This window comes from Ambystoma mexicanum, chromosome 4p, assembly GCF_040938575.1.
Source record: "Ambystoma mexicanum isolate Mex_15411 chromosome 4p, UKY_AmexF1_1, whole genome shotgun sequence".
Classification (NCBI taxonomy): domain Eukaryota; kingdom Metazoa; phylum Chordata; class Amphibia; order Caudata; family Ambystomatidae; genus Ambystoma; species Ambystoma mexicanum.
The window spans coordinates 778,688,712-778,702,455 of record NC_090927.1 but is presented as its reverse complement, the minus strand read 5'-3'; the positions used below and the strand labels follow the sequence as shown (position 1 = coordinate 778,702,455).

General features: G+C 45.1%; 1 protein-coding gene across 1 annotated transcript in view; it reads left to right on the top strand.

Annotated features, from left to right (window-relative positions):
• Positions 1 to 13,744, top strand: part of SNAP91 (synaptosome associated protein 91) — a 1,173,930-nt gene that overhangs the window by 739,048 nt on the left and 421,138 nt on the right. Inside the window, exon 13 of the mRNA XM_069606330.1 lies at positions 1,266 to 1,372. Coding sequence (XP_069462431.1) covers positions 1,266 to 1,372 — 107 coding nt within the window. The remainder of the gene's footprint in view (positions 1 to 1,265; positions 1,373 to 13,744) is intronic.

Here is a 13,744-nt window from a genome sequence, read left to right as displayed (position 1 = left end):
CAGATAATGTACCAGTGATGTGTTGCACAGCAGGGGAGGGAAATGCATGTAAGCTGAATGTCAAGAAATACAGTCATGTCATATACTGCAATTAGAATCAACAAAAATTATACCCAGGTGCTTAACTGAATGGGACCAATTCCCGGCAGCTGGGCATCTGAGTGCCCACCACCAACTCAGTATTACAAGGGTTAAAAAACACAAGCATATTTAAAAAGGAGAAATTGAGAGGTTAATGTTAGGCATAACCTCTTTAAACATCGAGTTAACAACAATTGTATTAATTTCAAGGGTGAGACCCCCATTTCCATCATATATTTGCATTATCTATAATCCACGAATGACTGTTAATGGTAAAACTAACAACTTCCACTTTTACCTAGGCTCAGAAATGATCAACACAACATCCAATAAAATTATGCTCTTTCCAAGATTTGATTTATCAGCCTTCATATCTTTTTTAGAAATCTTCAACCCAATAAGATGGTACCTAATGCACAAGATATATAAACAGGCAAAAGGAAAAAACACCTGCATCAACCGGGTGGTGTTTTTCACTAGCGTGACATACAATCTGCCAATTGCGTATGAACTAGACGTGACATTCTCCCTCCACCTTATGCTAACATTCACCATCTAAATATCTATCCAATTTCTTACCTTGTAAAACGAGGTTAATCCAAACCAAAGATGCTTTATAGCCAATATACATTTGAAATAACATCGATACCAAACATTATTTATGTGCTTTTTTACATCAAATGTGTATTGCGTTTATATCAAAGCATATCAAAAGGGGGAGGGACTAAGACCGGAAGCAGGGGGGCGTGACCACCTGTCATAATTTAACATTGTACAAAAGGGGACCCCTTCTACTAGCATCAACTGCTGTTGATACAAGTTGGTCTGGAACATTAAACCCGTTCAAATCTGTGCACAAGTAGATCTAGGTGTTCAGCTATTTCCTAACTCAGTTTGCTTTGTTTAATGTATGAAACCTTACAGCAGTACCTACGAACCGAGAATCATTAATACCCCTACATTATATAATAAAACATTAATAAGGTCCTCTTGTTCTTGGTTATCTCTGAAGTGAGTATCTCACTGGGTACTTTGTTTTCTGGTAAAAGTGCGCTATACACATTTGGTTTAACCCAAACCTACACCAACTCCACAGAAACTCCAGCTGGCATTGATATCTAACGTTTTTACTTAAATATTTTTTATTAGAATCTGTTTTTTGATGTTTATTATGTATTATCTAGGCTTCCCCAGCTACAACAGTTACATCTCCCAGCACAACTCCAGCAAAAACAATTAACACATCCCCATCAATTGACCTGTTTTCAACGTCCTGCACATCGGTTACAAGGTGAGTTCGCCGATATCTGGTTTGTAGTTGCGTTGTGAACACAAACTTGATTTATAGGGTAATGTATGTAAAATACTTGGCCGATATGTCATAGTTTCCATTATTGAAATTCAGAAATAATGATTTCTTGTGTTTTCAATTGCACTATTTGTGTCCAAAGTGGAGACATTCTGTGCAAGTCATTGTCTGTTGTCTCCTCCAGTTAATGCATTGCTACAGATTCCCATAGACCAGTTCCACAAAAGCTGCTTCTCTTTTTAACCAGTTCACTGTTGTGCACAGTGTATTGTCTTCGAATGTGTCAAGTATTTTATATTAAGTGCCAATGATAGGGCTGAAAAACTGGTCAAATATAGAAAGGTCAGATTGCCAATATGCAGGAACATGTCATCCGCTGGGCTGTGTGTGAGTGGAGTACAACTGTGTGCTCTTTTGCAGGGGTACATGGGAACCCGATTTAGGTACTATACCTTTCTTGCACAGTATAGCAGTCTGCCCATCCCTATGGGGTTATACTACTTGAGGCTTTGGGACAGTAACCTTTGACAGAAAATATCTGTTGCTTTCACACACTTTTCTTTGGGACAAACCTAGAAAAACCCTTAATGCTTATGACCAAGTAGGCACTCTAACGCAAGGCTTTCCAGCTGAGAGAGGGTTATGGCAAGATTGCATTCTCGCAATTGCAATCCTTACAGAGTACGCAAAGAGTAGTTCCATGGCTCAGTGTACGTTCTTAGATATTACCTTTTCAGACAATGGGTCCTCGCATTCACACACCAAAGGTGTTGCCAACGGATTAAAAGATGAATTGTATTTGTTTAAAGGAATGGAAAGGAAGCCTCTGTTGTGCGTTGAAGGTCTGCTGTCTATTTCTACGTTTTCATCACCATGTGGTATAGTTCTTCCAGTTCATCTCGATAGATGTCTCAACTTCAGGTCTCATTCTTCTCGAATGAGGGGTTTGGGTCTCGTCCTTCTCAGTTTAGGGATGACTGTCCACCACCCCCTGACGTTCTTAATGTTTCCATTTTCCTTAGCAGACAGAACCGGCCCCTTCCAAACATGGCAGCCCTGCGGCCTTTCCTTAATAAACACAAGTAGTCCCAAAAGGTCTCAGATGTTTTGCCTAGTGCATGAGCAGTTCAACTGAATCATGTTCAAGCTCTGTGCAGTGCAATAGCGCATGAGAAATCCCTCAAAGTCCGCTAAAAAGAACGACAAATAAACGCTAGGACTTACTGAAAATAGGTGTGGCGTATGCATCTGACAAGGAGAGGTTTGCTGTCAGACTCCTCCCACTTATCTCATTTGCCATCCTTACACCCAATAGTACCCATCATGCCATCATCCTGTTTAGTGATTGATAGTTCTGGGGCAATGCAGGGGTTATATGTTCAGTGTTGAAAAAGTCTAGTGCAATCTACTTTTCTAGTATGTATGAAGGGAACTCTGTCTACTTCCCCAAGAGTACTGTTGTGATTTCCAGCATACCCTGCATGCCAGAACCTAACCTCCACCCCAAAAGTGGTCTCAGTGCCCACCTTGAGATGTGGAAGATTTTATGGCAGAGAATAATGCTGAACCTCATGCAGGCGTGACTCTGGAGAAGGTTGGATCACTGCACTTAGTTCAAGAGAAACCATTAACCCTGAGCACCTCACAGGCGTACTGTTGGACAGCAGTATTGTTGTGGGTCTACCTATAGAATATTTAGGAAGCCATGCTTATTACACTTGTGCTTGATAAGCGTTTGATGTTATCAATAGCTTCCCTACACAGTTTTATCACTAAACCAACAAGTATCTGCACTTGCAATGTAGGGCCTTTTATACCCATAAATAGAAACACATTAAAAAAGCTCTCGCTCTCTTCATAATTTGTCTATTTTGTTATCTTCTAGGGATAATATGTGTGCATTAAAAATAGTACAGTAAAACGATATACTTTTCTAATATTAGCAATACAGTTGTTTAGGTACCCTGCATTCTACTCTTCTATTCACTTCTAAAGTGTTAGTTATCTTCAACAATGTGTGTAGCCATTCTGGCACAGTAAAACTTAAAATCGTACTCACAATTGTTGTGCTGTGCGGATTTGCAAGGCAGGGGACAAGTGAGGTTATACAGACAAATCCCTGAGAAAAAAATTATTTGAAAAGGGTTACAAACCCCCAAATGTTCATGGCTTCTGTGCGCAATTAACTAAATCCAACCTAAAAGCACTCTACAGCCATGGATAAAAATTACAGGTAAAGCATTTTACCCCTCCCCCACCTCTGCAAGGATTCATTCCGCCGTTCCTCTGCGCATACCATTGTTTAATCGTCGTAATTCACTTTGAGAAAATAACTTTGTGGGGTTATTAAAAAGTAAAGTGAAACATGTATGTATTTGTTTAATGGTAAGTAGCATTGGGGGCGGGAACAGTGGGGTGGAGCAGGGGTGAGATGAGAGGTATGTGGGAACACCTCAGTAAAAAAAAGAAATGAAGTTATTTTGTCGAAGTGAATTACCACAAAGAATTTAACCTTGATATAATAATGCAGAACCTTCCTCTGCCCATTGATGGATCCACTTAGCGTGGCCAAATAAGTATGAGGATCAGAACAGGCTATGCTTGGGTCCTCTCCCAAATCTCGGTTGCACGCTAAAATCAGTGAATCAGCAGCATAGAGAAAGTTGAAAGGCTTAACTTTCAAACAAAAATACATCAGAGTGTCTCTTAATTGTGTAACCATGACAAAGAAAAATATGTTGCAAAATTTGGTAAAAATTGCTAATTTAAGCCACCACAATATTAAAACAATAACAAAAGTTAGAATTTGGAAAAAAAAGACTAAGTGCCAAGTTTTTGGCCCATGATAAGTTTACTGTCTGAAGGTTAAGGCATACGTGAGCTGTTTGCATCTGCTTTCCAAAGCAGCTCAGTTCTGTAATTTAGCTTGCCTCCAAATTATTGAAGTGTGCATTAAAATTCCGAATTTGGGGAAAAGTGCCAATTTTTAGGCCCATAGACAGTAGCTAAAATCACAGCATACCCACTAAATGCAGTTAAGTGTTGTGGGATATGCTGGTCCTCTAATTTCGGTCCGCAACTGGATGTAGAGTGATCTGGCCTCCAACTGTTTTTGAGAGGTAGGATCCCCTTTATCTCATACTGATGATTTATAAAGGATTAGGACCGACCTTCAGCTCCAGGGACGTCATTTGGGGTTTGCCAGTGGTTGCGCCTGAGACCCCTGAGGTATCCCTTGCTACCCCTAAAAAAAACTATTTTAAAAAGAATGAAAGCGTGCTTTGTTTCCTAAGGGATGCCCGGGCTTCGGTCCCCCCGCTCATGGGTCTACTTGACCATTTTGCGGCGATCTCGGGATTCATGATAAACACAACAAAATCGATAGACCTTAATCTATCTGAACCACCACACACGTTAAACGTCTTGCAGAACACTTACTCTTTCAGATGGGAAAGCTCCAAAATTACATATCTTGGGGTGCACCTGACCCCAACCTATTCGGGACTGCAGAAAACCAACATCCCGCCCCTATTAAAAGACACCAAGGAATCCTTACAGAAGTGGGCCCTTCAAGAGATATCTTGGCTGGGGCCCATAAGCGCAGTCAAAATGACCTTGCTCCCTAGGCTCCTTTACACTCTGCAGGCACTCCCTGTGCTCATTCCAGAGCGAGACTTATTAAACCTACAGAAAGAGATAAATAGTTTTATCTGGCAGCGGAAAACGCCCAGAATTCAGCGCAAGATCCTAACTTGGGGCAGACAGTTGGGAGGCCTTGGGCTCCCCTCTATATTAAGATACTACCGAGCAACCCATATTGCCCCTATCCTGAGCTGGACCAACCCAGTTGACCCCCCAAATGGCAGGACATTGAACAACTGTTCTCCTGAGCGCCCCTCTCCCATCTTCCCTTCCTTCCGCGAGAGGCACGGACCTGCCAGAAGCCCCTCCTCCCGACTCTACCCTTTGTTGTTGGGATAGACAGTGCAAATTAAGGGGACTCCCTCCAGGATTGGGACCCCTCTCCGCAATCATGCAGAACCTGGCCTTTGCTCCTGTGTTCCAGGTCAACGCCCATCAAAACTGGTCAAGAGAAGGACCCCTGAGACTGCAGGAACTCTATAACGACAATGTCCCACTGACCTTTGCCCAATGCAAAGAGAAATTCACTCTCTCTGAGACTTAAAGATTTAAATACATACAATTGCGGCATTGGATTACCAACCGGACCACAAAAAAGGCTGCCACAAGGCCCCCCTCAAGCCTGGAACTAACGGCCGCGGAAGGCCAACTTACACATAGAGTAGCAGTTTGTTATCGCCGCCTGGAAAATGTGCCAGAGGACGAGAAACCCCCTTACATGCTGGCATGGGAGAGAGAACTAGGAATTGAAATATCCCCGTAGTCATGGCAGAGAATCTGGGACAGAGCGCATAGGTCCTCTAGATGCACGGCTGTAAGTTAATGTGCACTCAAGATCTGCTATCAATGGTATTTCTCCCGCAGAGGCTTCATGGGATAAACCCGGAATATCCGGATACGTGCTGGCATGGATGCGGGGCAAAGGGAGATCTGGGTCACTTATAGTGGCACTGCCCAGTCATTCAAACTTACTGGTTGGAAATTAGGTCAAAGATCAAAGACATATGTGGAATCCTACTCCCTATGGATCGACTAGTAATGCTGCTAGGAGACTCACCAGACGATCGGTCCTACCTCCGCTTGGGTCCTTTCTGTCCGCCTGATTACTCAACTACTTTTGGCGGCCCGACTTACACGAGCACGATTCTGGAAGGAAATAGAGAGTCCCCACATAGCATATTGGTGGGTAAAGGTTTGGGAACTCCTGGGAGTGGACAAATTAACAGCGGCGATAGAAAGTCAGACACCCAAATTCATAAGCGTCTGGGGACCATTTCTAGATCACGTCACAGAAAAAGAATATATGTTTTTCCAGCCCAGACTGATGAAATACCTTTTCCAGCCCTGACATGCCTCTAACAACGTGAAAGTAGCCACCAGATGCACATTGGACAGGTTGAGATACAGCCCCTCACAGGGCAATGCGATGATCTGTTGGTAACTTTAGCAAGGTCCTTTTTTCCCCCTTTTTTTTCTTCTTCTCTTGCTGATTCACCTGCTTTTCCTCAGTTTGAAGAGCTACAGGATGTTAAGCTACACTATCCTATTTCCAGAGGATGTTTATGAAACTTATAAACTTGACGAATTACAAAATGTTAAAAGGAAATGTTGATGTTTGATTAAGAGACTAATTGTTAGAACAATTGCAGAGACAAACTATGCACTTAGCCTTCTTATAAAAGCTGCTGAAATCGTTATGACTGATGAATTGCAAAAGATGCTAAACTAGATTGTTGATTCATAGATTTTGAGGTTAACTATGTTACCACTTGCAATGACTTTTGATGAATTTAATGTTTAATCAATATTTCAATAAAAAAGATTTTGACAAAAAAGAAAAGAATTGAAGCTCCTGGACTGTATCCAGCGCCATGTGGCTTTGTTTCTGGAGTGGCTGGATTTCTTGTTCAGGCCTCTTAAAAAAAAAAAAAAAAAAAAAAAAAAACACAGGGTTCCACAGGTGTATCACTTTACAATAATTGCTAGATTCATTAAATGTTTACTTCAGGCACACTTCATGACGTGAGTCACTGATTCTTACACCTCAAATTTACAGTGATATGATAACCCATTTATTGCGCCTGTACACAAGTGTTTCTAGGTGTGACAGGACAGGGAAGGGTGGACAAAACAATGATCCAACTAGGCCTTGGCCTTGTGTCATTCAAATCATGCAAGGGGGAGGGAAGAGAAGTGCCAGGGGGACGGGTGGGTGAGAGTGTAGTGGCAGAAATGCGTTAAGTGCTGCCAGGGTGGTGGCTCAAGTAAGTGCAGGGAGATGGGGACTGTAGGGTTACAGATGCAGTCCGTAAGAGGTTCAGGTCCGCAGGGAGTGCAAGGGGCTACTGGTCATGCAGGAGCCTGGTGCCCGTGAGTTAGTGGTTGGCCAGGTAACCAGTTAGCGCAGCAGACAGGAGCATCAGTAGGGGAGAGAGAGAAAGAGGAAGCGAAGAGGAAGGTCTGGAGTTGTTTCTGGAACCTTAGGTGGTCCTGCTCATGTTTGACAGCGGCAAGGAGGCTGTTCCAGAGGGAAGCCCCAGCCGAGGACAGAGATCTACACACACTCTCTGCCTGGAGAAGCGTCTGACCCTCAGATTTGGAGGTGGATGAGCGGAGGGCTCGAGAAGGAAGATGCTTAGGAAGAGTGAGTTGGATGTAGTGTGGTGCCCGGCTCCAGAAAGCCTTGTGGACGATGCAGAGGGTCTTGAATTTGATCCTTGCAACCACCGGTAGCCATTGAAGAGATTTCAGGGCTGGAGAGATGCAATCCCTGGGCTTGAGGCCAAGGTCAAGTCTTGCAGTCCTGTTCTGGATCAGTTGCAGAGGGCAAAGAGTAGAGACAGGCAGATTTAGAAAGAGGCTGTTTTAGTAGTCCAGCCTAGAGAGAGGCATGGCCCTGGAGACAGCAAGCTTCTGGGGGAAAAGTGATAAAAGGAAGAATTCCTCTGAGGAGATGCAGTTGGTAGTGTGGCTTCTTAGAGATGTGAGGAGAGAAGGAGAGGGTGGAGTCGAAGATGACCCCAATGTTCTTTGCCTCACAGGCAGGTGAGGGTGGAGTGTTAGGCAGAAACCTGTGCAGTTCCCTTAGGGACCACTGCAAAAGATTTAAGACTACAGGTGTTGGCAGTAAACCCACTTGGTAGCAGTCTGTACCACCCAGATTTACCTGGTAGCTGTGGCTGAGCAGTCAGACTTCCCTCAAGAAGAGTTAGGCAGTATGCAAAGTATACACAATAGGCACTCAGATACAACAATACAAGCAAACACTGACCAGAGCTTTGGTATCAAAGTATATAATTATTTATTTAAAAACACACTGCTTGAAACACTCCAGCACTCTTGTTGTAAAATATTCTAAACACAGTTACTATTGTAATATATACACCCCTTTTTCCTTATCGGATAAGTCACAGTAAAACACCACTTATTTTCATACAGAGGTGAGCGCTTAACTAGATGGCACTCCAATAAGTTTGTGAGAAAGGGATGGGAAAAGATAGAATATGGAAAGGTACACCACTCTAAGGTTCAGGAACACTGTTAGCAAGGCAGAAGAGCAAAAGTCACTGGTGAACCAAAGTCCAAAGGCTGGGCCCACTCTTAGAGAGAGCAGAGCACAAATGCGCCCAAGATCACACAGTTACTCTAGGCTTAGAACGTCTTGCAGAGAGTTCAAAAAGAGTTTAGAGAGGCTTAGGAAAGTTTAGCCAGGGTGTCCCAGGCTAACCCAGGTTCGAAAGCCGGGGGCTAAATCTACCCCGTACAGTCGGTAGCATGGGAAGCCAGGCGGGACACGGTACCTTAAGTGGGAAGGATCCTCCAGCGGTGGCAGTTGTTCCTGGTAGTGGGTGCAAGTTGTGTTGTCATCCAGGGGAAGAGAAGATCTCGACTTGGATGAAAGATGAAGGTCGTTGCACTACCAGGGAAGAAACCAGCCGCGGAGTTTTCCGGTTAAAGGTGGTACCTTTGTTTCGCGGTCGTGGTAAAACGTGGTATCCCGGTTGCCGGGGTGCTTGGCACAGGCAAGGCGGCCACGAGGTACGTCGGGAAGGCGAAAAGACGGTGAAACTGGTTATCCCCACCAGTCAAAGGAAGAAGACTCTCCGGCGGGAGATCTCCTCTGTCGTTGGGAAAAGTGGTGAGACGGTCCAGCAGGGCTCCACCGGTGGTGGTGTCGTGGCAGGTCGGCTCAGCTTCTCCCTCATCGGATTCTTAGGTCCTGTGGCGACTTCTGAAGTTCCAGTCCCCAAAGCCCTGCTTTTATGCAGCAAACCCCCATTCACTCAGCCTAGCTGTCACTCAAACATGCTAAGTGGTGAGCCGGCCGGCTCACCACTTGGGCCAATCAGGATGGAGTGCGACTTGAGTTGCCTAGGCAACTCAGTCCAGGGTGCCTAAATTCCCCTCCACCCCTCCTAAGTACCCCAGACAGAGTGGCACCACTTTGGAGGGCTTCTGTGGAGAAGCCCGCCAAAAAGTGGAACAAAGGGCTCGACTTGGGTTGGAGTCACAGAAGAGAACACAAACGCCATTTTAGAATCACGTTTTGGTAAAAAATACCAACCAGAGAATTAATATTAATTAAATAAACTGGCGGTATGTTCGAGGCTACCGTAAATAATTAAATAAAGATAGTAGCCTAAAACAATGGGAAATCCCATAGGAAAATATTTGCGGTTGAATATAAAAAGTAGTATCCACTGCCACCAGCCAAAACTGAATCAGGGGGGACGGAGACGTGCCCCCTCGACTAAGAGACCCCGGGGCAATTGAATTGCCCAAGCCAGTACGTCCACAATATGATGGTTTGTACTGGTTCTGTTCAGAATTTAAGACTAGTAAAGTCAATGGTGACTTTACATGCCCTGGGAGACAGTAGTCAGTCCCAGGATATGGAGTCTATACTGGGGGGTCACTATGACACCCCTGTGTTACTGCACTGAGGGTGCTGTGTAACACACATCACAAAAACACATGAAGCCCTATGGAGTAAAAGACCCCATAGCCCATTAAACACATCTAGATTCAAAGAAACACACTCAAATCATGCCCAAGAGTGAGGGTAAAAGAGTCTCACTCTTGGCAGGAGAAAAAAAATAAACCCCAAAAATCCAGCAAAGCTGCTGGGGGACTCACTAGGTTAGGAAATTCAGCCTAAACAGAGAATTCTCCCTAACATGGAGGGCTGAGGGTGGGTGGCCAGAATGAATGCGAGAAAGTGGGAGCAGAGCTCCCAATGAGACAAGGATCTCAGTCTTACTGGCTTTAAGGAAGAGATTGTTGGAGGCATGCCATTCCTGATTCACAGATAGACTGTCCGGTATGAACGAGTGTCACAACCCTTAACCAAAACCCCCACTGGCATGTCCACCTGCCAGGTAAGGTCAGGGTTCAGGGTTCCATTAGGGCCTCGGAGGCCTTACACCCTCTTCCAAGACTTTCTTGGAGTTGGTCCTGGCACCTTTGGCACCAGGCTCATATTCAGTATGAGGAACATCTTTGAATGGGACTACTTTTCCTTGGGCCTGCAGTCAACATGGAGGCACTCACATAGCCTAGTTCCCTAGAACTAGACTATGCGGTATAGTGTTTTGGGGGTGGTAGCCTGGGACTACTTTACCTGGACTACTTTGCTGGGAGGCTATTTAAACCACACCTAAGCAACAGAACACGCTTCATGTTATTCTGCAGCCTGCAGCGTAACGCTCACCCTGTCCAGTGTCCTTGATACTGGCAATCATCGGAGCAACGAGCCTGCAGAGGAGAAAAAGAACATCATTAATAGACTCTTACCTGCGAACTCCATCCTGTTATTTGCTCGACGCTCGTCCCTGATTCTGCTTACTTGCGGCTGTCTATCCAGCAAACTGCATCTTCTGGAAACTGCATACTCACCGGACCGAAACAATCTGAAAGGAGAGGGAGAAAGACAACGTTAGAAAAGGTTTACTCACGGCATAAGCCACAAACATCATGTGACCCTCACCTGGCTGGTCACTTCTTGGCCGACATCGTTCCGGAATACCACGCCCACCGGAGAAGACCATCGCAACCTGTAAGGAAAGAAGAAACACAGGTTAGCAAATACAAGGCGAAGCTGTGCTGCGCATAGCGCGTTACTTACCGAACTGCAGTGCGCTTCTTGCGCCATCCATTACCGGCAGGTGCTCAATCCAACCAGCACGACACGCCGAATCTCCCGCTCACCTAGGGAGAAAGAAAAGACATTAATCACAAAAGAAAGGAAGGCAAAAACAGTATCATACAAAGACTGCTGCAGTAAGACCTACCTTAAAGACACTTGAATAGGCTTGCGCCAGTGAAGTAACTCGGTCGCCCTAGTCCACTGGAGACTACGCACCCTTGCAAAGAAGGCGGGACGGAGAGCACGCCGAATACTACAATAAGGTGAGGAGAGGGCCTAAGGGTCGATCCCAGGGGAGGTGGGAGAAGACCTTACCTGAGCCGACCCGTCTTGAACTCAGTCCTCCTGTGATTTCAGGCCTGACTTCCATTGAAGGCACCACCCGGGATCAGGAAGAGGGTTCCAGGTGAAAATCAATCAACCAGGGCTGAGTGGCGTCCCCGTGGATACCGGGTGAGTGCAACAACGAGAGAGCAGAAGAGGCTAAGGGGAGCCTGAAGGAGAGCTGTGTGTCATCTGCAGAACACAAAGTTAGAACAGAAGGTAGAGATGAGGTGGGCCAGAGGTGCCAATTAATGGTTGAAGAGCCAGGATGAGAGGTTGGAGCCCTGGGGAACATGGCATGTAGAGATAGAGGTGGTAGAGAGAAAGGACTCAAGTTGGACCTGAGGTCAACTAGGCTAAGGCCTGACCTGTGATGCTCAGGTTGTCACAGAGACGATTGATGGCGTGGTTAACCGTGGTTGACTGTATCAAAAGCAGAGGATAGATCAAAGAGAATGAGGACAGAAGGAAGGTTAGTGTCGAGATTATAGAGCAGGTCAGTTTCTGTGCATCTGGCTGTCCTAAAGCCAGAATGGTGGTCATGGAGACAACCAACAGATTCAGTAAGGAGAGTAAGCTGGGAGATGTCCAGATTTTCCAGGAGGTTTCCTGGGAAAGGAGTGATAGAGATCAGGTGGTAGTTTGCCAGACAGAAAGGATCGGCAGAGGGCTTCTTCAGGAGGGGGTGAACAAGGGAGTGCTCAAAGGGGGGAAGGGAAGGTTCCAGTGGCAACAGAGTGATTGCAAAAATCCATACAAAGGGGTCTAGGACCAAGAGTGAGAAATCCATATAAAGATGAAATCCATACAAAGGGATCTGGGACTCAAGAGAAAGAAATACCTACTAAAAGGGTCCCAACAGAGAGAGGGAGTCTCTGGCAGATTGGCAAACCCAGGGCTGCCTAGACCACAAGACAGAAAAAGAAACTAAGGGAAAGATGGTCTGGGACCCCAACAAAGGGACTACCTGGAAGGATAGTGAATTGGGTAGAAGTCCTAAGAAACAAAAAGAGCCACCCACACATAAAAACAAACTGCCTCCAAGATCATCCCTATAGTTACAGTACCTGGCAGGTTAGTGAACCGGGTGGGCTGTGAGCTTGTTGTACACTGGAGAAAGTGTTGGAGGAAGACCAGGGTAAAAGAGAAATACCCTCTGTTGTTGTTGAGTATTATACAAGGATCCAAGAGAAGGGACTCATTCTCTTGGCACTGTTAAGAAATGGAAAGAAATCAGCAGAAGGGAGAAATACCTTCTGGTGGTATTGAACATTGAATAAAGAACCAGGAGAAGGGAGCCGTTCTCATGGAACGGTCAATTGCTGGAGCGAGACCAGGGGAAGCGAGTTATACCCTCTGGTGTCGGTCAACAGTGTACGAAGAGCCAAGAGAAAGGGGGTCATTCTCTTGGCACTGTGAACATTGGCAAACAGGCCAGGAGAAGAAATGCAATTGAGAAAACTTGAGAAAGGCAAAAAAGGAGGGAGGGAGTCGCCCCCCCTAACACTGCAGAGATAAGAGACTTGTTCAGAGTTCCTTGCTGGAAAAAACAACCCAAGGAATCCTTTTTGAAACTTTGGTTTCCACTTTCTGAGAACATTTAGTTTCTACATCCTCTGGAATTGAACTTTGGCTGTTGTCCACAAGAAGGGAGCCAGTCTTCTGGACCAAGAAGACCATCTCTTTTTCTTTGTTAAGTTTCTACCGTAAGGGTTGAAAATAGGTTTTAGACACAGGACGGTGAACTCTTTTTCTTTAGACTGACCTCCTGACAGATTCCTTAGCATTAGCTGAGGCAGGGAAACCCCTCTCAGAACTCGGGTCATACAGGGTTTTCTCTTTTTCCTCATTAATAAGTCAAAAGCATGCCATTGTCAGTCTCCTTCTATACCTTTACACGCACTAAATCAAAAGGTTCATAGATCACCGCTGCCATCAGTGTGCAGATTGGTCATAGGAATGTGTCTTATTGACTTATCGATTCCCTGGTGGGCATAAAGACAGTGTTTCAGACAATGACGCAACTCCTTTGAATAGATCTAAGCTACTGTCTATTCTCAAAACCATTCCAGCTCTAGTATTAGCTCTAGTATTAGTAGACTCTGCCAGCGTAACCCAAGCGTAATGTCCAACCAAGAAGATAGACCTTGTGATACTTCATCCAAATTCTAACCTCATAGCCAGCATCATGTGGTGAGACCTGGATGCAATTTTGGCAAGTGTGAGAACTATCTGAAGGTGAG